This window comes from Schistocerca nitens, chromosome 3 (assembly GCF_023898315.1).
Source record: "Schistocerca nitens isolate TAMUIC-IGC-003100 chromosome 3, iqSchNite1.1, whole genome shotgun sequence".
Lineage (NCBI taxonomy): Eukaryota > Metazoa > Arthropoda > Insecta > Orthoptera > Acrididae > Schistocerca > Schistocerca nitens.
The window spans coordinates 688,663,910-688,685,612 of record NC_064616.1 but is presented as its reverse complement, the minus strand read 5'-3'; the positions used below and the strand labels follow the sequence as shown (position 1 = coordinate 688,685,612).

At 42.9% G+C, this 21,703-nt stretch overlaps 1 protein-coding gene across 1 annotated transcript in view; it reads right to left on the bottom strand.

Moving 5' to 3' along the window:
* Positions 1 to 21,703, bottom strand: part of LOC126249390 (adhesion G protein-coupled receptor L4) — a 346,296-nt gene that overhangs the window by 195,629 nt on the left and 128,964 nt on the right. Inside the window, exon 4 of the mRNA XM_049951043.1 lies at positions 18,336 to 18,503. Coding sequence (XP_049807000.1) covers positions 18,336 to 18,503 — 168 coding nt within the window. The remainder of the gene's footprint in view (positions 1 to 18,335; positions 18,504 to 21,703) is intronic.

Here is a 21,703-nt window from a genome sequence, read left to right as displayed (position 1 = left end):
TCATCATCTGGGACAGGTAGGTGCTGGAAGTTGTGTTGGGAAAAGAGGTGGAGGGTGTGGAGATGGAGAGAGGGTGGGACACAACAGTAAAGGCGCTGCAACGGGCTGCGGGTGGAGAGGAAGGGGGACACCAGGGGGTGGGGGGGGGGATCGAGTCGGTGGGCAATATACAGGGTGAGGATGTGTTCAAGGAGAAGGAGAAGGTGGGCGAAGGGGATGAGGTTGTAGAGGATGTGTGTGGTAGACGGAAGGCGGATATGGGAGGCGAAGCAGAGTGCATGGTGTTCGAGCATTTGTAAGGCGTTATAAAACCAGGGAGGGGCGGAAATCCAAGCCATGCTGACAGAACGAAGGATGGGGGGTGGGGGGGCTCAAGGATTTGAGGTGGGAAGGATGGTGGAAGGATGCAGTCCCCATGTGTTGCCGGACAGGAGTTTCATGAGGCAGTGTCTGTTGTGGGCTTTGTGTTAGATTGTTGGTAGGATAACAATTATATAATGTATTTGTAAGTCAAATCTAATTACAGGAACGAGTAACGTTATTGGCAACGACATTTTAGATTTTATAAAGCGTCCAGACATGCGCCTACACGAAACTTTTACGCCTTCCTTGGGTAAAGAACATGGTATTACCAGGCTGGAGAGAACTACAGGAAGGATCGTATGTTTGATTCCTGCGCAAGACTGTTTGGATACGTACACATAGAGCTTCGCTCATTCTGCAGCATAGCCATCTGCTTGTGGGAGTAAGCACGCTTTTTGTATAGTGCAGCCAACTGCTCTTGAAGGAGCAAGTGCAATATGAATCATGACTTGATTTTATTTCATGTTTCAGGATTTTTGGGACAGTATTTAACGCAAAACTCGTTTTCAACAAATATGAATCCTTCTTTCGTTATTTATATTTTACAAGCAAATGTTGGTTTTTAATTATTTGTAGAGAAATGTGTTATCTACTCGTTCTAGTATTCCAAGGGGAATGATATATACACTGACACAAAATAAGTAAATCACAACACCGAAAAGTAATTCAGAGTAACGAAATTCCAGGAATACATTTGTCTACATATCATATTTAAGTGATAAACATTGCAAGTTCACTGGTTAATCTAAGTGAGAGGTAAGCCATCGCAAATGTGAAATGGTCGTACATTAATAACCCGTGTAACGGCCAGAATATTGAATGAAAGCATACAAATGTGCATGAATTGTGTTGTACAGATGTCGGATGTCAGTTTGTGGCAGGGGGTTCGTTGGCTGTTGCACTTTGTTGGTAAATACAGGAGTAATTAAAGCTGTTTTTGGATGACGCTGGAGCTGTCTGATGATGTCCCGTATGCACTCAAATGGAGACAGATCTGGTGATGGAGGAGGCGAAGGGAACATGTCGACACTCTGTAGAATATGTTGAGTTTCAACAGCGGTATGTGATTGAGTGTTATCCTGTTGGAAAATTCACACTGGAATACAATTCGTGAATGACAACACAACAGATCGAATCACCAGAATGATATACAAATTTGCAGTGAGAGTGCGTGGGACAACCAGGAGAATGCTCCTGCTGTCATACGAAATCGTAAACCAGACCGTAACTACTTTTGTAGGTTCAGCATGTTTAGGATGCATATAGGCTGGCTGCAGGCTCTCAAGTGGCCTCCTCCTAACTTACACACGGCCATCACTGGCACTGAGGCAGAACCAGCTTACATCAGAAAACACCCCAGACGCCAGCCATGCCTCCACCCTGCCCTCCAATTTGCTCTCGCTTGATGCCACTGAAGTCGCAAATGTTGGTGGTTTGGGGTCAGTGGAATGCGTGCCACGGAGCGTCTGGCTCGGAGCTATCCTCGAAATAATCGATTTTTTACGGTTAGTTGTGACATTGTGGTGCCAGTTGCTGCTCAAATTGCTGCTGAAAATGCAGTAAATTGCGCCAGAACCATAGTCAGGATGGTCTTCTGTCTCGATAGCGCCATGTGACCATGTAGAGCCTGGTCTTCTAGCGACTGTATTTTCTCGTGACCACCGCTGCCAACAGTCATATACAGTGGCTGCATTGCTACCAAGTCTTTCTGCAGTATTGCAGAAATAACGTCCAGCTTCTTATAGTACTATTACACGACCCCGTTAAAACTTAGTGAAGTATTGATAACGGCGTCTTTGTCACCTTAAAGGCATTCTTGACTAACATCAACTCACCAATTCCAATCTCAAAGGTAATTAACGCTCTCGACCGTTACAAGGTGTATTTAAAGCAATTGAGAAACAGATCTGGAGTGATGGGTTGGTGCACTGTTTGACGATGATCTCTAAGCAATAACTAGCGCTCACTGCTTGTTGCAATGAACTGGTGAGTCTCCTGTTGAAGCTCAGGACAAGTCACCACTAATCCTTGTCAACAACACAGCCATTGACTCTGGCGGTGTAAAGTTCTCTCAGAATCGACGTACTCGCAGTACACTATGGACACGGCGGTACGGTTGAACTTCGGAGTCTGCTCGACCTTGGAAACGGCCTATTCAACGCTTCGTGCTCCGACGATCTGGTAGCGATCCAGAATCCTGATATCGCGCGTCTTACCCATCCTGCAGCTGACTGTCACACCGACGGCCGGCACAAGATCTAACTTCTAGCCGAAACATTACTCTCTCGCTCTATCTCTCTCTCTCTCTGTCTGTCTACACTCCTGGAAATGGAAAAAAGAACACATTGACACCGGTGTGTCAGACCCACCATACTTGCTCCGGACACTGCAAGAGGGCCGTACAAGCAATGATCACACGCACGGCACAGCGGACACACCAGGAACCGCGGTGTTGGCCGTCGAATGCGCAGCATTTGTGCACCGCCGCCGTCAGTGTCAGCCAGTTTGCCGTGGCATACGGAGCTCCATCGCAGTCTTTAACACTGGTAGCATGCCGCGACAGCGTGGACGTGAACCGTATGTGCAGTTGACGGACTTTGAGCGAGGGCGTATAGTGGGCATGCGGGAGGCCGGGTGGACGTACCGCCGAATTGCTCAACACGTGGGGCGTGAGGTCTCCACAGTACATCGATGTTGTCGCCAGTGGTCGGCGGAAGGTGCACGTGCCCGTCGACCTGGGACCGGACCGCAGCGACGCACGGATGCACGCCAAGACCGTAGGATCCTACGCAGTGCCGTAGGGGACCGCACCGCCACTTCCCAGCAAATTAGGGACACTGTTGCTCCTGGGGTATCGGCGAGGACCATTCGCAACCGTCTCCATGAAGCTGGGCTACGGTCCCCCACACCGTTAGGCCGTCTTCCGCTCACGCCCCAACATCGTGCAGCTCGCCTCCAGTGGTGTCGCGACAGGCGTGAATGGAGGGACGAATGGAGACGTGTCGTCTTCAGCGATGAGAGTCGCTTCTCCCTTGGTGCCAATGATGGTCGTATGCGTGTTTGGCGTCGTGCAGGTGAGCGCCACAATCAGGACTGCATACGACCGAGGCACACAGGGCCAACACCCGGCATCATGGTGTGGGGAGCGATCTCCTACACTGGCCGTACACCACTGGTGATCGTCGAGGGGACACTGAATAGTGCACGGTACATCCAAACCGTCATCGAACCCATCGTTCTACCATTCCTAGACCGGCAAGGGAACTTGCTGTTCCAACAGGACAATGCACGTCCGCATGTATCCCGTGCCACCCAACGTGCTCTAGAAGGTGTAAGTCAACTACCCTGGCCAGCAAGATCTCCGGATCTGTCCCCCATTGAGCATGTTTGGGACTGGATGAAGCGTCGTCTCACGCGGTCTGCACGTCCAGCACGAACGCTGGTCCAACTGAGGCGCCAGGTGGAAATGGCATGGCAAGCCGTTCCACAGGACTACATCCAGCATCTCTACGATCGTCTCCATGGGAGAATAGCAGCCTGCATTGCTGCGAAAGGTGGATATACACTGTACTAGTGCCGACATTGTGCATGCTCTGTTGCCTGTGTCTATGTGCCTGTGGTTCTGTCAGTGTGATCATGTGATGTATCTGACCCCAGGAATGTGTCAATAAAGTTTCCCCTTCCTGGGACAATGAATTCACGGTGTTCTTATTTCAATTTCCAGGAGTGTATCTCTCTCTCTCCAGCAGAGCAGCTATGTCTAATTAGTGGATTTCTGTTAGGTTAGCGGAAGACGTTGACTCATAATCTTCTGAGGATGAAAAATTAAATCTGAGGAATATTTTTTCTCTGGGACAGAAGAACATCAAAAAACCATGTCGATAAAATGGTTCAAATGGCTCTGAGCACTATGGGACTTAACATCTGAGGTCATCAGTCCCCTAGAACTAAGAACTACTTAAACCTAACTAACCTAAGGACATCACACACACCCATGCCCAAGGCAGGATTCGAACCTGCGACCGTAGCGGTCGCGCGGTTCCTGACTGAAGCGCCTAGAACCGCTCGGCCACACTGGCCACCATGTCGATAGAGGTATGTATTTTTAGCAGAGATTAAAGTGGTAAAGAATTTTAAAATGACATGAATATGAGTCGTCGTCACCAATGGAGCTATGTCATTGAACTAGAAATGCGATATTTTGCAGAAAATGAAGCTTGGACCTACTCAATTTTCCACTAGTCAAAAGATTATTTCAAGCAATAAAGTACCAAGTCAACTACAACGGTTATAGTTGGGATGACCCATCTGAGGCTTGTTTCGTGAATCCAGCTTACTGTTAGCAAAGAGTAACTTAGAACGACCAGACACTTAACCCTGTCGTGCGTTTGAATGCTACTGAATGCAGTTTGAAAATTGTGCCACACGAAAGTCTTGAGTCTGAAGGCATTAAGGATCATATGTGTATGGAGGCTTCATAATACTTAGTGCATAATCCAAGGGAATGTAACGAGTGTTTCGAAAGAGGATTTGTCATATTTAGACTCGAAGAAATCAATGTGGACCCGTGTTTTGATTTAGCATTATGTGTAAACAGTTGCTTAGTGGCTGCAAAAAGAAAGATAATTTCAGAAAAAATTTCCACGAGCTCAACAGAAATTGAAGCGAAACACTGAATCGCTTGGATGTTCTCCGAGCATGAGATTCATCGTCAAGAAGTATGCTCAGTTTTCATATGAGGGGACTTCAAAAAGTAAATAACACTTTATTATGGCAGGCAAAGCAAATTTTTTTAAATGCTGCACTACACTTCAAAGTGACACAGATATATGACACTAATATAGTCACCAAGTCTTTATAAACAAGACCGGAACGTTCTATCAACGGTTCAGTTCCTCGACGATGGAAATCCGTTCCTTCGTAACGGAACCATTCGAGAGCCATTGCGTCGACGTCCTCATCGTTGGAAAATTCCTTTCCATCCAGTTGTTACTTCAGCTTACCGTAAACATGGAAAGCGCAAGGTGCAAGATTTGGACTTTCCGATCAGGTTCGCCCAACTCTGTGCAGCCTTCGTCAAATTATTGGTACCACTTCACTACTGCTGTACGCGACATTGCATTTAGTTCACATACCATCAGAATTTCACGGTGAACGTGTGTATACTTGAGACGTTTTGCCCACAAGAACCGTACTGACGCATGTACTTAAACTTTGGATTGGGTTTCTAGTTGACTCTCCATTTCACTGCCACACTGAGATACATCCGTCAGCCATACAGCAACAGCGCTGTACGTGCAGGAAATAGTGAACGTATACTTTCTTCTGACGATTCGCTTGTCTTGTTGGGCAATGGTCTTACAAGCGCCTACTCGTCACCGATTTAGTCCGAGTTTGTGAAATAGGAAGGGCTTCACCAGAAATGAAAGGGACATAAGTGGCCGCTCCAGATTGGCAAAGTGTTTAGGAAAACTAACATTTTTGATGCTGGTCGGGCGGGACATGAGGTATTTGTATTAGCGCAGTTTCAATTGGTTCATATGGCTCTAAGCACTATGGGACTTAACATCTGAGGTCATCAGTCCCCTAGACTTAGAACTATTTAAACCTAACTAACCTAAGGACATCACACACATCCATGCCCAAGGCAGGATTCGAACCTATGACCATAGCAGCAGCACGGTTCCGGACTGAAGCGCCTAGACCCGCTCGGTCACAACAGCCGACTTAATCGCAGTTTCCATGAAGTGGTTGGCACAGCAGAAAGAGTACAGAACGGTAATCCAAGGGTCGTGGGGTCGAGCCCCTACAAGGAAACTTTTTTATTTTTACGTTACTTTCGCTGCAAATAAACCGAAAAAACGTCTAGTTTGCTGCATTTAGTAATACGAGGGCTATCCGAAAAATAAGTTTCGATCGGTCGCGAAATAGAAACAACTGTGAAATTCCAATGAAGTTTTGCACAGATATGTTGGGTAGTGTCTCCAGTATGCCTGTCGATCGCGGTAATTCGTTCTTTTTAATTATGAGCGCACAGTGAGCACTTAAAGATGCATGGAAAGTAGTGTCACCCACCAAGTAAGAGGGCCCGGGAGAGAGATGTCGCCTGAACTTATGCAGCCCACATAACAAATGTGTTTCGTTCTTCGTGACAGTTCTCCTCCGCACTCTGCAGGGGCAATGAAGGTGCTGCTGCAGCGTTGTCAGTTTGAAGTGTTTCATCACCCATAACACAGCCCGTAATGAGTGTCATCTATGCTAACATAAACCTCTGGCTATGAGGATAACATTCTGGTACAGACAACGGGCTGAAGACGAGCATAGAGAATTGGCGGAAAGCACAGGTGACTGCCTTCTATGATGGGGATAATGGAAAGTTGGTACAACGCTACGACAAATGAGTAAGTTGGAGCGGTGCTATGTAGAAAAGTAGCTGTAAGGTGCAGCAAACTATTGCAAATAAAACATTTTTGATTTTCACAGTGGTTTCTATTCCGCGACCGATCGAAATTTACCTCCCAATTATCCATCGCATTTTCATACAAAGAACGAAAATGACTAATGTAATGAAACCCTACGTACAAGAGAACAAATTTATTCCGTTAATTGACTCATGGGGAGGACAAACAAATCCACAATTATATGGCGGGGTTTTTTCAAGGTGAAGACTGATTGCCAAAGAGCAGTATGAAAGTGATTTCGTCCCCCCCCCCTTCTTCAAATGCACTCCACTACCAGTCTTGTGAGGACTATTTTTAATTGTCAGGTAATGAATTTGATCGAAAAGTTTCTAAAAGTGGTCTTATTTCATCGAGAGAGAAAAAGAAATGACATCCCACAAAGACTGCATCAAAATACATCCATCGTGCATCACCAGCTATCCTCCCTAATATTTGGCGAAATGAGGCTTTACGTCAAACCAGACTTTGCTATTATAGAGAACCTTTCATGACTGCGAACCAAGTTTTTATATATATATATATATATATATATATATATATATATATATATATATATATATATATATATAAACTTCAAAAAATCATGTACTTATGTAAATGTGGCGTTTACATCGTGTGAAAGATAATGAGAAAATTACTGCTCCCTCTGTTTTTACGATGAATGTCACCGCAACATATATAACTTATGAACTGTAAAATGATCAAAGTGTACTAAGTTGTCGTGTATACCTTAAATTCCATCCTGGAAATTTTTTTGCAATCCCAAATTTTGATTTGAATGGTCCACGGGAAAAAGGGGGTAAGTCAGTACTTAATTTTTCAGGAAAGAAGATTTATCCATCCTACAACTCAGACCTGAACTCGTAACTCCAACTGTGACGGTGACTTAAAGGTTCTTTTCACGTGACACACTCTGAAGATGATGAGAGAGTAATTCACGCAGTGAAAACACGGCTGCGAACACAGGTCAAGACCTGATCCAGGGGTGTAGACCGGTCTCTTACAAACTCCCTGTCTACTTCGACAACATGAAAAGGTGGTTTTGCTCTTGCACTCTCTATTTCCTCTATACAGTCTTTGGGCATTTAAACACTTTTTTTTTTGGTTAATACTGGCCATGTTGCGATTACATTGGAGGTACGAGTGGTCACGGATTGGAAGTCATTTTCACGTGTTCAAGTCTTTTGACGCGCTGAACGATGTAATACAGCAGGCAGAAAATAGTCCATTTCTTGTTCTGCCCCTCGAAAGAGTCTGAAAATACATCAAATGTTCTAACAGAGAGATCACGAATCGTCGTCACAAAATAAAACAAAAAGGAATAGATCTCCTTAGACCCTTTGTAGGCTCCTGTTTCATCATACACGAAGAAATATGATTCATCGGTTGACAATATATGAACATTAAACATGCACAACGTTAACTGTCTCTTTTAGTACACGCCGTTAGTTGTAATGTTAGGGATAGGTAAGTTCTTCTGGAAATCCATAGTAATACTTTCATATTCTTTTGATGCCTCTCTGTTTGCTTTAGAACTTCTTTTACGAATATAAAACATGTCAGATTTTAAAAAGTGAAGTTTTTCAACGTTGACAGTTGATTGAGTTTTTTCTGCACTCGATCTTTCTGAGCTATTTTCCGGGTACGATTTCAAAGCATGTTGAACAGCTCGAATTTCGGCAGCATGCCTATCACAGTAGCTACAAGTGTCCATTCTAGGGTACCCGAAACCGACATTAAATTCTGTATTGAAAACAAGTTTATATTTTTCATACGACACAGCTTTTCAAGCTGTAATGGTTTCGTTCACATTTAAATGAACTAATATGTTGGCGAACTGCGTCAAGTGCCTCCGATGTCACACGATGTTTCCGATTGTAGTGTTGGCCTCGACCAGCCTTAGGACTCACACCTTTTTTTTCAGATAACGTTGTACTACTCCTAATTCTTTTTAGATATTTCATGAGAAGATGTAAAGGCTTTGAAACAAACATTTACTTCAGTAACAGAAATCTCCCTCTTCACTCTTACACGATATGTACAACTGTTGTCACAAAATTCAGCTTCATTTTCTGGTTGCCTAGGTCTCTTTTGCGATATATTTTTACATTAATTAGGCCTGCCAAGCAAGCATTCAGCTCATTCACAGTAATTTTGTTATAATTAGATATAATATACCCGCGTTCTACGTCAGTGATACTCTAAAAACATTTCAATCTGGAACATTTACAATCTGGCCCTAATTCATGGGTGGATGATAAAAGTTTTTTTCTCGCGTCGGAAAGTTGACCTGTTCTTTCCTTTTCTTCGTTGAATGTGACAGTTGGCTGAAGGTGATACTTTCTTCATCTTCATTTTCCATGTTCATTTCCACACTTCAGTTGAAACGTAAAACAAACTAAACAATTCACACAACACACAAAGCACTAACTTAACCTCTCCAACAGCACATACTCATAACCTGATAATCACAGACAATGGAAAGTAAACAACAGCTGCGATCAGTGCTGCCAGCTGACGAACCCCCTTTTTTCCTAGTGTGACACTGACTATCTCCTTTTTCCCGTGGACGCTATATTTTTAAACCGCTGAAACTTTGAGACTCTCTCCCTTCTTTCCATGAAACAAAAACTGATAAAAGCAGTTTGTTGAAAGCTTTCTGAGACTGTAATAACATAAAATTTCATTTTTACTCCTTTTTCCTGTGGACCCTTCATTTGCCTATCATTTTTATGCCTTTGAAAAAAAATTAATAAACGCTGAATATTGAGTCTCATTTCTATTTATTTGCAATTAAGTTAAAAATTGAAAATTAAGCAAAATTTATTACCATAGGGACTCGGCCTCACGACTCTCGGCTTACCGTTCTGTACTTTTCCCACTGCGCCAACAGGTGCCTGGAAGCTATACTAACGTAAATGACTAATGCATCTCCATATCCCTGCCGAAAATACTTTTTATTCTAAACGCCCTGCATGATTCAGCCCCGTCAGCGGAACACATTTTTAGGAGGAATGAGACGGCAAATGCTGATACGGTCACCGCTTCGAACGAGGTGTGTGTGCAACCTGAACAAGAGAAGAAATCAGTTTATGCAACAAACCATGTAGTATGGGTGTCGGTTCTATAGTATATTTGGTAGACGCCACTAAACCAGACATTTAATTTTCCTTGGGCAGTGGATCTCAGTTTTTACCCTTCTATCCGTGAGCAGCCAATGAGCATGATGATTATTAGTTTCCGATATTCCAAATCACTAGCGTCGAGTGGTGAACAGGCTTATTGTAGTTTTGATTTAGCTGTGGGCTATCTAGCAGTGATGTCAGACGAAACCAGGCACGAGTTTGAGCAAATACAAAGAAATGTCGAATTAAATTGCCATGGATCAGTGTTGGATTTAATAACGAACAAATTTCTTTTTTGTTACATTAGTAGACTGTGCGCAATAGTACGAATCAAGTTCCAGCTTTACCTACGGAATTCACTGTTTGTACGGCGTTTCAAGTCAGTATGTTGTATTAAAGCAATGTGTTTCATTCAAATCTATAAACTCAAATACGACATCGTCTTAAAATTATTTGATCTTAAATTTTTGCCGCCAATGGAAATTTATCCAAAGTAGATGATGATTGATAAGACGTCTGCTCATTAATTTTCAACAGTCCAGAAATTGGTTCAAATGGCTCTGAGATGCGACTTAACATCTATGGTCATCAGTCCCCTAGAACTTAGAACTACTTAAACCTAACTCACCTAAGGGCATCATACAACACCCAGTCATGACGAGGCAGAGAAGTTCAGAGATTAACTGCTGAATACAGCGGCGATCCTACTGCTCTCTAAGACAATCCACCGTAAGTCCGTCAGATGGTTTTCGGGAAACACAAAACATAGTATTTGACGGAAGGAATCCATGACATCATAGGAATGTTAGAAAAGGGAGTATGGTACATTTTACATAATTATGAGAATTTACATACCATCAAAGATCCCTCTGCAGAATGAACATTAGTAAGCCTCTTTGCTTTCTTCTCAGAAGTAGTTTTTTCTCCTCTGCACAGAATTAATTTTTCCAAATCACTATGAATATTCCTTAAGGGGCTCCGGAAATACTCAAAATCATGAAAAGTTCAATTTTTACTTTTTTGCGTTTTCTGAATCTGCAGACTATTACCTTTTAATAGATATATAATTTATTCAATTCCGAAGACTACAACTATTTTTAATTTTTTTTTTGAAATATGTTCTACATGGGCGTGACCCACTGTGGCGCTGTTAAACTGCTGTCAAATGGTGTTATTATTAACGTCCGTGTTCATCAGGTACATTTTAGTGATGTGAGATAAAGTATGTGTTGTGGCTAACCTGTGATGGTTCAATATATATCGCTGGTGTGATTGTCGATTGTTTCATGTTTATTTACTCTGTCGTTATCTCGAAAATATTCGTAATTAATTCTGTTTCTTGGGTCTCTGTTTTGTTGAAGTATAATAATGAGTAAAAGTAAAGTTATTAGAAATCCTCTGAAGGCTTTTAAGAAAAGGAGAAATGTTGGAAAGCTAAAGGTATGTGTTATTACTGTAAACAATAAAGACAATGAAAATCCCCAACATAGCTTGTGTCCCAAAGAAGAAGACAGTTGGTGTAAATATAACAAAGGATTGCTAATTGGTGAAGTGTACACTCATAAGCATAGTCTGCCTCATGCAATAATGGAGGTGATAAAACCTATTTTCAGAGACTTAGCAGCACTTGAACTGTTGAAAAAGTGTATTCACGGAAAAACTCAAAACCCCAATGAAAGTGTAAATAGTGTTATATGGTCGAGAATCCCCAAGACTGTATTTGTTGGAATAGAAACACTTCACTTTGGTGTGTATGATGCTGTTGCGACTTTCAATGATGGCAACATTGTAAGGTGCAAGGTATTTAGAAATATGGGAATGAAGATAGGTTCTAACATGGTACGAGCGATGCTTGCTTTAGACAAGGAACGCCTTCGGGCTGCAGACAGGGCTGTAAAGAGTCTAGAAATACAAGCAAGAGTAAACAGGAGGAGGAACAAGAGGAAGCAGGAGGAGGAGTTTGCAGAGGATGAAGATAATCCATCCTATGGACCTGGAATGCACTAAAAAGTTAATCCAATCTTTGTCGCTCGATTCCGAAAACTTTTATTTTCTCATACTAATTACATGTTTTCTAAGGATCTTCCAAACATATTTGTTTCAAACTTTCAGTAAATGTTACACAGTACCTTCTGCATAATTTAACACAGCCTTTTTCCAAAAAACTGTATATTTTTTAATATATAAATAAAAAATTGCAAAAAATGTTGTGAATTTTCATTACAATTGAAAAAAAATCATCTTTAATAACTGAACTAAAATTTTGTAAAATCCCTGTGTTAAGTTGTAGCCCATATTCCAATAAATAATCTGTAAAAAGTTCAACTTCCTACCTCAAATACTTTGTGAGGAAAGATGTAATTTATAAGCGTTATTTTTACATTGCAAGTATAGGGCGTTCCGGAGCCCCTTAAGTATCTTTTACAGACGTGTGCAAGAGATCGTATCCCAGTGGGAAGCTCCTCTGTCACTCTTTGGTGGTGCTCCAGTGAGATGCTCTATCCATTAAAAATCTTTCTTCATTTCCTATTGTACTTGGATCTTAGCATAAATTATGAATTTGATCGTAATGCAGTAATTACCAATTATTTTTTTTGGAATCGCAGTCAGTCGATACCACACTAGGGCAATCGTTCCGCGTACAGGGCACTACAGGTTCCGCAGTTGTCTGACGGCGACAGGCGCCACCTAACCGCTGGTCGCACGATTGCCACGCCCCCTGAACTGAGGCGCCACCGGCACCAAGAGGCATGTGATAACAGACTGTACCAGTTCTCGCGGAGTTCTTGCCAAGATGTCGAGTAGCTACAGTAGGCAGCAGTCGAGGATCGTCATAGTGTATTTGCAATTTTCTCTACGGAGTACAAAAAAAATGGTTCAAGATTTATGTTTATTTCTTTATTGTGAACAGTTAAAGTGTTTAACTTATCCCGGCTTTGAAAAGAACTTGTAAATGGATTTCGACAAGAACTCTCTGTACTAAGGTTGAGTATAACACACTGACGGGGAAAAATGGAGACACCAAAAAGTAATTATTGCAGACTAATGAAATTTTGGGGATCGATTTTTCTAGGTGACATATTTAAGTAATTAACATTGCAAGATCACATGTTAATGTAAGTGCGACATAAACATTGAAAATGAGAATTTCTGTTACATTAATAACCGGTGAAACAGCCGGAATGTTGAATGCAAACGAACTGTGTTGTGCAGGTTCCAGTAGACAGTTTTTAGTACAGAGTTCCATGCGTGTCGCACTTGGTCTGTCAATGCAGGGATCGTTACTGGTGGCTTGGATGACGTTGGAGCCGTCGTTCGATGGCATCCCATATGTGCTCGACTGGAGACAGGTCTGGTGATCGAGGAGGCCAAGGCAACAAGTCGATACTGTGCAGAGCATCTTGTGTTACAACAGTGATATTCTACTGGAACACATCCCCTGGAATGCTGTTCATGAATGGCAGCACAAAAGATCGAATCACCTGACTGACGTACAACTCTGCAGCCAGAGTGCGTGGGATAGCCACGAGAGTGCTCCTGATTCATACGAAATCGGACCCCCAGACCATAACTATAGGTGTAGGTCCAGTGTGTCTAGCACACAGATTGGTTGCAGGCCCTCAACTGGCCTCCTCCTAACCGACACACGCCTATCACTGGCACCGAAGAATGACCAGCTTTCGTCAGAAAACACAACAGACTCCGGCCATGCCTTCTAATGTGCTCTCACTTCACACCACTTAAGTAGCAAATGGTGTTGGTTTGAGGCCAGTGGAATACATGCTACAGGGTGTCTGGCTCGAAGCTGTCCTTGAGGTAACCGATTTGTAACAGTTTGTTACGTCACTGTGTGTCAGCTGCTGCTAAAATCGCTGCTGCAGATGCGCCAGAGCTATAGGCTAAACACGATGGTCTCTCTCACGGGAATGCCACGTGGCCGTCAGGGACTGGAGCATCTTTCGATGATGCGTTCTTGTGACAAGCGCTGCCAGGAGTCACGTACGATGGCTACATTCCTGTCTAGTCTTTTTTCAGTATCGCAGAATGAACATCTAGCTTCTTGTAGCTCTATTACACGACCACCTTCAAACTCAGTGAGGTGTCAATATAGGCGTCTTTGTCGCCTTAAAGGCATTCTTGACTAACATCAACTTACCAAGTCCATTGTCAAAGGTAACTAACGCTTACGACCGTTACAGCGTGTATTTAAAGCAAACCTGATCTCGAAACTCATAGTGCCACTACTAGCGCTACTCTTATTGGACTGACGCGAAATTTGCAGACATCATCTTTCAGATGTAGAAACACGCCAATCAAGTTTCGTTTATGTCGCACAACTCCTTCTTGGTGTCGCGATTTTTTTCTCATCAATGAACAATATCGTTTCAGAGTTTATGTTCTCTTATTATTTTGATTCCTGACTCAGAACCCATTGTCGCGATGGTACAACATCACTCTTGACTACGAGATTTTACTGGGTCGCTTCAATTTTCGTTATTGTATCTTATGGGTCTAAATAGTTTTGTTAATATCCTGTGTCCAAATATCTATAGTTTTCTTACTACTTTCCTCTGAAAGTCTACTTTTAGATCTGTAGGTTAAAACAGGTAAAATTAATGATTCTTATACGTGTGATTTAAGTATTCTGAAAAGTAACTTTCTTTTGAAATATGTCGCAACCCGGTAGTAACATCTGTTAGTCTCCTGAATTCGTGATTTGATTCGTGTTGTATGGAGCAGTCAGGGATTAGCTGGTTGCCAAGAAAACTAAATTTCTTGGTCTTTGCAGAAATCATGTTATTACTTGGTAGTGCATTATCACTTTAGAAGTAAAGATGAAGTACATTATTTCATCTGTCGCACAATGCGCTGAGTTGACAGAAGTCATTGTTTAGTGATATGCACATATACAGATGACGGTGGTATTACGTACACAAGGTATAAAAGGGCAAAGCATTGGTGGAGCTGTCATTTCTACTCAGGTGATTCACGTGAAAAAGTTTTCGACGGGATTATGGCAGCACGACGAGAATTAGCAAGCTTTGAACGCGGAATTGTAGCTGAAGCTAGAAGCATGGGGCATTTCATTTGGGAAATCGTTAGGGAATGCAGTATTTAAAGAGCCACTCAAGAGAATACAAAATTTCAGGCGTCACCTCTCACCACGGACAACGCAGTTACCGACAGCCTTCACTTAACGACCGAGAGCGGGGCGTTTGCGAGTACTTGTCAGTGCTAACAGACAAGCAACACTGCGAGAAACGACCCCAGAAATGTGAGATGTACGACGAACGTATCCGTTACAACAGCGCATTGAAATTTGGCGTTAATGGGCTATGGCAGCAGACGACCAACGCGAGTGCTTTTGTTAGCATCACAACATCGCCTGCAGTGCCTCTCCTGGACTCGTGACCTACAGGACTGGAAAAACCGTGGCCTGGTCAGATGAGGTCAGATTTCAGTTGGTAAGAGCTGACGATACGGTCTGAGTTTGGCACAGACTCCATGAAGCCATGGAACCAATGTGTCAATTAGGCACTGTGCAAGCATAATGGTGTGGGCTATGTTTACATGGAATGGACTGGGTCCATTATATTTGGCAACTTGGAGACTTTATGTTCCCAAAAAACGATGCAATTTTTATGGATGACAATGCACCATGTCACCGGGCCACAACTTTTCACGACTGGTTTGAAGAACATTATGGTCATTTCGCCCGAATAATTTGGACACCAAGAATGCCTGATATAAATCCCACCGAACATTTATGGGACATAATCTAGAGGTCAGTTCGTGCAAAAAATCCTGCACTGCCAACACTTTCGCAATTATTGACGGTTACAGAGGTTGCACGTCTGAATATGTCAGCAGGGGACTTCCAACGACTTGTTTAGTCCATGCCACGTGAGTTGCTGCACTATGCCGGGCAAAAGGATACCCGGCACTTTATTAGGAGGTGCCACATGAGTTCAGTAGCCTCTGTGTACATTAAGATGAACTATGAGAGGGACTTGTACAAGATGGGTTCGGAATTTATTGAGCGCTGACCGAAAGTAAATGCGAAAACGAAATTCGCAGCAATAATTTGGCTGATTTAAAAATGATTTGTCTTAATTTTGTGCACCAGTATGCCAGTGTGCATGACATCTGAGTGAACCACTTCACGCCAGTCACGGAATGTTAATTAAAGCACTTTGTGGAAGCCATACACGAAAAATCGATTTCATTGGCAGCAATAATATTCAAGTCTTCTACGCCAACTGTAAAAAATATGTGAGGACAACACTGACAGAAAAATAGTTGACACAATCCCTTTCATTCGACACAACGCACCTGCCCATAAAGACCATTTCGCAATAGGAAAATAGAGGCCCTTGAAATATGAATAGTTAGTAGACACATCCTGTTCGCTAAAGTTGACACTCTCCAGCTACAACCAGTTCACATATCTAAACAAAAATGAGAGCGAAGTAATATGTTTAGTCCACTGAAGAGGCCATAGTTGACGCAGATGGCTATTTGCAGTGTCCCAGAGGGAATTTCGCGGATGGAACGTGTTCGCTGGAAAGACATCGGACAAAATCATTATCCTGAACGGAGACTATCTCGAAAAATGTCACCTAATACATAAGGTATTTCACTGTAAGTCCTATAGTTTTTCAGCTTGCTCTAATTATTACATTAATAAAAGACTTTGACATGAGTTCCAGAGAGACAAATAAAAGCTACAGTTCAAAAATTTTTACTCATCGAGAACACGCCAATTTACGCATGGATTCGTTGTTTCCTGCTTTCGTTAGGGTGAAAACATCACTTCGATTGATATCTGCCGCGCAGTGTGGCCGCGAGATTAGAGGCGCCGTATCACTAATCGTGCGGCCCCTCCTGCCGGAGGTTCGAGTCCTCCCTCGGGCATGGGTGTGAGTGTTGTCCTTAACGTTAAGTTAGTTTAAGTAGTGTGTAAGTCTAGAAACTGATGACCTCAGCAGTTTGGTCCCTTAGGAATTCACACACATTTGAAAATTTTTTTTAAGCTATTTGTCCTGCAATAACCGAAGAAAGGGCTGAGCTTGATTCGCAGAATGCCGCATAAATTAACAATGAACAGTTAGAAATATCAGTTAAATATATCTCAACAGTAAAGCACAGATGGTATAGAGATTTTTGCTGGAATGTAGAAATGCGAGGGTGGGGTGAAAAGTAATACCTCCGAATTTTTTATGTGAAAACCCTGAAAGCTTTTTAAATAAAAGAAATGTTATTGGCATTCCATACCTTTCATCTACATGTCACATATCTGCAGCCCCTTCTGCTAGAGGGCTTAGAATTGTAGCACGTAATATGACGGTTCGTAACGTAACTATGTCGGTGTGTGAGGCGCAGCGTGCCGTAATCGAGTTTCGATTCAGAAGAGTTCGTCCACAAATGGAACACCATCTCCCTCGACATGACAGTGACAGACCACACACAACGACTTGGATTCGCTGTCATATATCATCGTCCATACAGTCCCGACTTAACACTATTCGATTTTTATCTGTTTCCAAAACTTCAAGAACACCTCCGAGAACTTCACTTTGATAGTGATGAAGCTGTCATACATCATCCCCCATGCAGTCCCGACTTGACACGATCCGATTTTCATCTGTTTCCATAACTTAAAGAACCCCTACGAGGACTTTACGTTGATAGTGATGAGGTGGTGCAAGCAGAGGTAAGATTGTGGCTCCATCAAGAATGTCAAACATTCTACAGTGACAGTATCCACAAACTGGTGTATCGTCGGGAGAGGTGTTTTCGTCGCCAGGGTGACTACACTGAGAAATAAATATGTAAACACGACGAATACAGATGTTGAATGTTACACATAAAAAATTCGGAGGCATTACTGTTCAGCATGCCCTCGTATTTACAGACATGTGCAGATTCTGACTACAGAGGTATTTCAGTCATTTTAGACATCAAGAAGAGCGACTGATTGCAGAGAGAAACGATTAGGTCGAAGGTCATGAATGTATCTGTCTTCTCATATTTTGCAGCGTGTTTTGCTTTGTACTGCACAAACTTAATATACAAACAGAGAATTCAATTAAAATCAAAACTTATTTTCTGAGAACTATGAAAGGAAGTTTTGGGAAGTTTTAACACGCCAATGACAGTGGTATCATTACTTACAGAACTGAGTGGTACGAAAGCTTTAATAAGGATAGCCATAACGTCAGATTTTAGACGTGAGGTTCATGATGCGGCCCACATACTTAATGCTCTCTCGGTGTGTCAGTAATATTTAATTTCGATATAATCTCAAATAAATTTCTTTACTTTTATATTAACAGAAAAAATGAATATGATTACAAATAAGAAAATACTAGGCGTTATTGTGTACTTGCGCTTTAAAGATCTTGAGGATGCTCCCGGATGGATACAAATCTTCCCAGATAATTTTGTTTCGCATCATGGGGAACAGAGCCTTGTTCTTTGTCCAGTTGTAGCCATACTTCTCATGCCGCTGGTAGCTGCTCGTCGACATGCACTTCACTGTCACGTCTTCTCCCTGCAACAAAAAATACTACCATTACTCAATCTCTCAATAAGTATACTTATTGCAACCTGTGTTCACATTTTAGGGAATTAAATTTATTCAAGTGAAACAGACATTTGTTTGTATGTTCGTGATCAATTTTTTAGCATGAAAAATGAGACAAATTGCGTAAAATGTTAAGCAATTGCTTACAACTTCTATGTTTCTCCATACTTATTCTGTGTCAAAATAACACTACCAATTAGTTTTATAACTAGATTTCTCACTTCAATATTCTAAAGATTTGTTCGAGTTTGTATATTCTAACGTAAGAGAGGCTGAACGGCTGCCAGTTACACCAAGGGTCATATTTACTGTATCCTCCATACACTTGTCAGTCAGAACATTATGACCACCTACATAATAGCCGGTATGTCCAACTCTGGCGCGGATAAAAGCGATGACGAGTTATGGCATAGAAGGAATGAGGTGTTGGTAGCTCGCTGGAGCGTTAGCACCACATCTGCACACACTAGCCACTATTAAGTCACCTAAACGCCGGGGACGGGGGCGATGAGCTCTGCCGCCACGCTCAATCACATCCCAGATGTGTTCGATCGGGTTCAGATCTGACATGCTGGGGCGCCAGCACACCGACGGGAACTCACCACTGTGTTCCTCGAAACCTACATCACACTCTTGGCCTTATGACATGGCGCATTATCTTGTTGAAAAATGCATCTGCCTTTGGGAAACATGATCATCATGAAGATGGTTACTTGGTCTGCAACCATTGTACAGTACTTGTTGTATGTTATGGTATCTTGGATGGGCTTCACTGGACGCGTGGACGCCACCGAGAATGTTCCTCAGAGAATAATGGAGCCGCCGCCAGCTTTTCTCCTTCCCACATTGCAGTTCTCGAGGAGATGTTCCTTTGGAAGACGACAGATTCGCGGCCTCCCATCGGCATGATGAAGAAGGTATCAGGACTCATCAGACCATGCAACGTTCTGACATAACGTCCAGTGCCAACTGTCACGTGCCAATTTGAGATGTGGTGTTAACATTGGCACACTCATGGGTCGTCGTCTGGGGAGGCCCATCGTTAGGAGTATTCGGTGTGCTGTGTGTTCAGACATACTTGTACTCTGCCCGGCGTTAAAGTCTGACGTTACTTCCGCCACAGTTCGCCGCCTGTCCTGTTTTACCAGTCTGCCCAGCCTACGACATTCGACATTCGATAAACCGTGCAGTTTCCACATTGCTCGTAACGAGCATTGACGCCATCACAAACTGTACCCGGTCAAACTCAGATAGATAGTGCGCCTTTCCCATGTAAACACGAACAGCACGGTCATTTATTCTACACACACCGTGCGTGTGTCTGACTAGCAGTCAGTCGTTCCTTGCCAGGTAAGGCTGCTATCGTCGGGCGGGTTTATATCGATAGTAGGTCGGTGGTCAAAAATGGCTCTGAGCACTATGGGCCTTAACTTCTGAGGTCATCAGTCCCCTAGAACTTAGAACTACTTAAACCTAACTAACCTAAGGACATCACACACATCCATGCCCGAGGCAGGATTCGAACCTGCGACCGTAGCGTCGGTGGTCACATTGTTCTGGGTGATCAGTGTGTTTATCATATTTTCGTCATTTCTGTACCTTGATAGCTATCTCTAATTTTCACCAGTCTTCGGTGCCAACCATTATTTAACACAGTAATTTGAAATTTTAAAATTTATCATAAGAAATGACATTGTTGTGAATGTACATGGTGTCCATAGTTAAAGTTCTAATTTCGAAACGCTGTAGATACAGAACAACTGCCCAAAACACGTTAGACGTATTACTGACGCAGAGGAAACGTCATTCAACAAAAAATTACGAAAATTTGATCAATAGATGCAGCTCTAAGCGCCAGAATATGCACATGAACAGACGCGTAGCACACGGCTGTTCCTCAGTTTGCGTCCGAGACGCTCAACATGAAGGAACGCGCTGCTGGTAAAGATCTTTTACAAGAACGGCGACTTTGCGCCAGCAACCCTACAGAAGTTCCGGACACTCAGAGGGATGAAAAAGGAATTGATCAGATTACTGCTTAGGGTCAGGAGAAAGTGATTACAAAATCCGAAAAAGTTGTTTTGTAGTGCTATGTGGCAGAAGGAGGAAAGCAGTTGACCTGGCGTCTGTCGAAGATGTGGTCACAGCGTTGCAGGAGGGGTCGATCATGCAGTGCACAGGGAATTTCCCGAACGGTGCACATGCCTGCCAGCACGGTGCATAAATCCTATGAAGCGTCTTGCATTGCTATCCATACAAAATCACCCACGATCATGAACTTCTTCCTGCTGACCTACCAGTAAGACAAACGTTCACTCTGGAATTTCTTGCTCGCATGGAAGTGGACAATGAGTGGCCATGGACAGACGAAGCCCATTTCCATCTCCAAGGACATGACAGTATGCAAGACGTCGTTTTTTTTTCGAGGCGGTAAGTCCTGCTAGTCCTGTTACTTGTAGGGTTAATGGTAAACGCTATGAGAGTCTTTCGCGCACCAACGTCATACCAATCTTCCTACAGCGTGGACGTTTGGCTAGGATCACTTTTATTCAAGATGGCGCTCCTCGCATTGCATAGCTAGTGAATCGGCTACTGAAGAGGCATTTCGGAAATGGTAGAATCATCAGTCGTCATTTCCCTACAGCCTGGCCGTCCAGGTCACCTGATCTTCTGGCTGTGGTGTCATCTGGAGGATGTTATGTTCAGCGCTCCAACTATGAACGTAGTTAAGCTGAAGGCACGCACTGCGCAAGGCATTCTGAAAATGGTCCCGGAGACTCTCCGATCTGTTGTGGAACATGCTGTTTCTAGAATTCCACTTATGGCAGAAAACGGTGGACAGCATATTGAACATGTCTTGCACAAGTCTCACGACATTTAGAAACCGATGTCATTTTGCTTTTTATGCGGTTTTTGGCCCAAGGACAAATAAAAACAGATGTAATTTTGCTTTTTATTCGGTTTTGGGCATCAGGATATTTAAAAAACCGATTTTCCCATCGGATGTGATACGACCTTGCTATGGTTGATGGACGTACCTGACTAACACTACAACTGTAGACTGTCGAGCTTCTGCACTGATTCGCAATGAACAGTGCAGATGATGTAATATGCAACTCAGACCATAGCCGTTGAACTGCGCTTCATCTGTCGCTGCAGCCGACCTC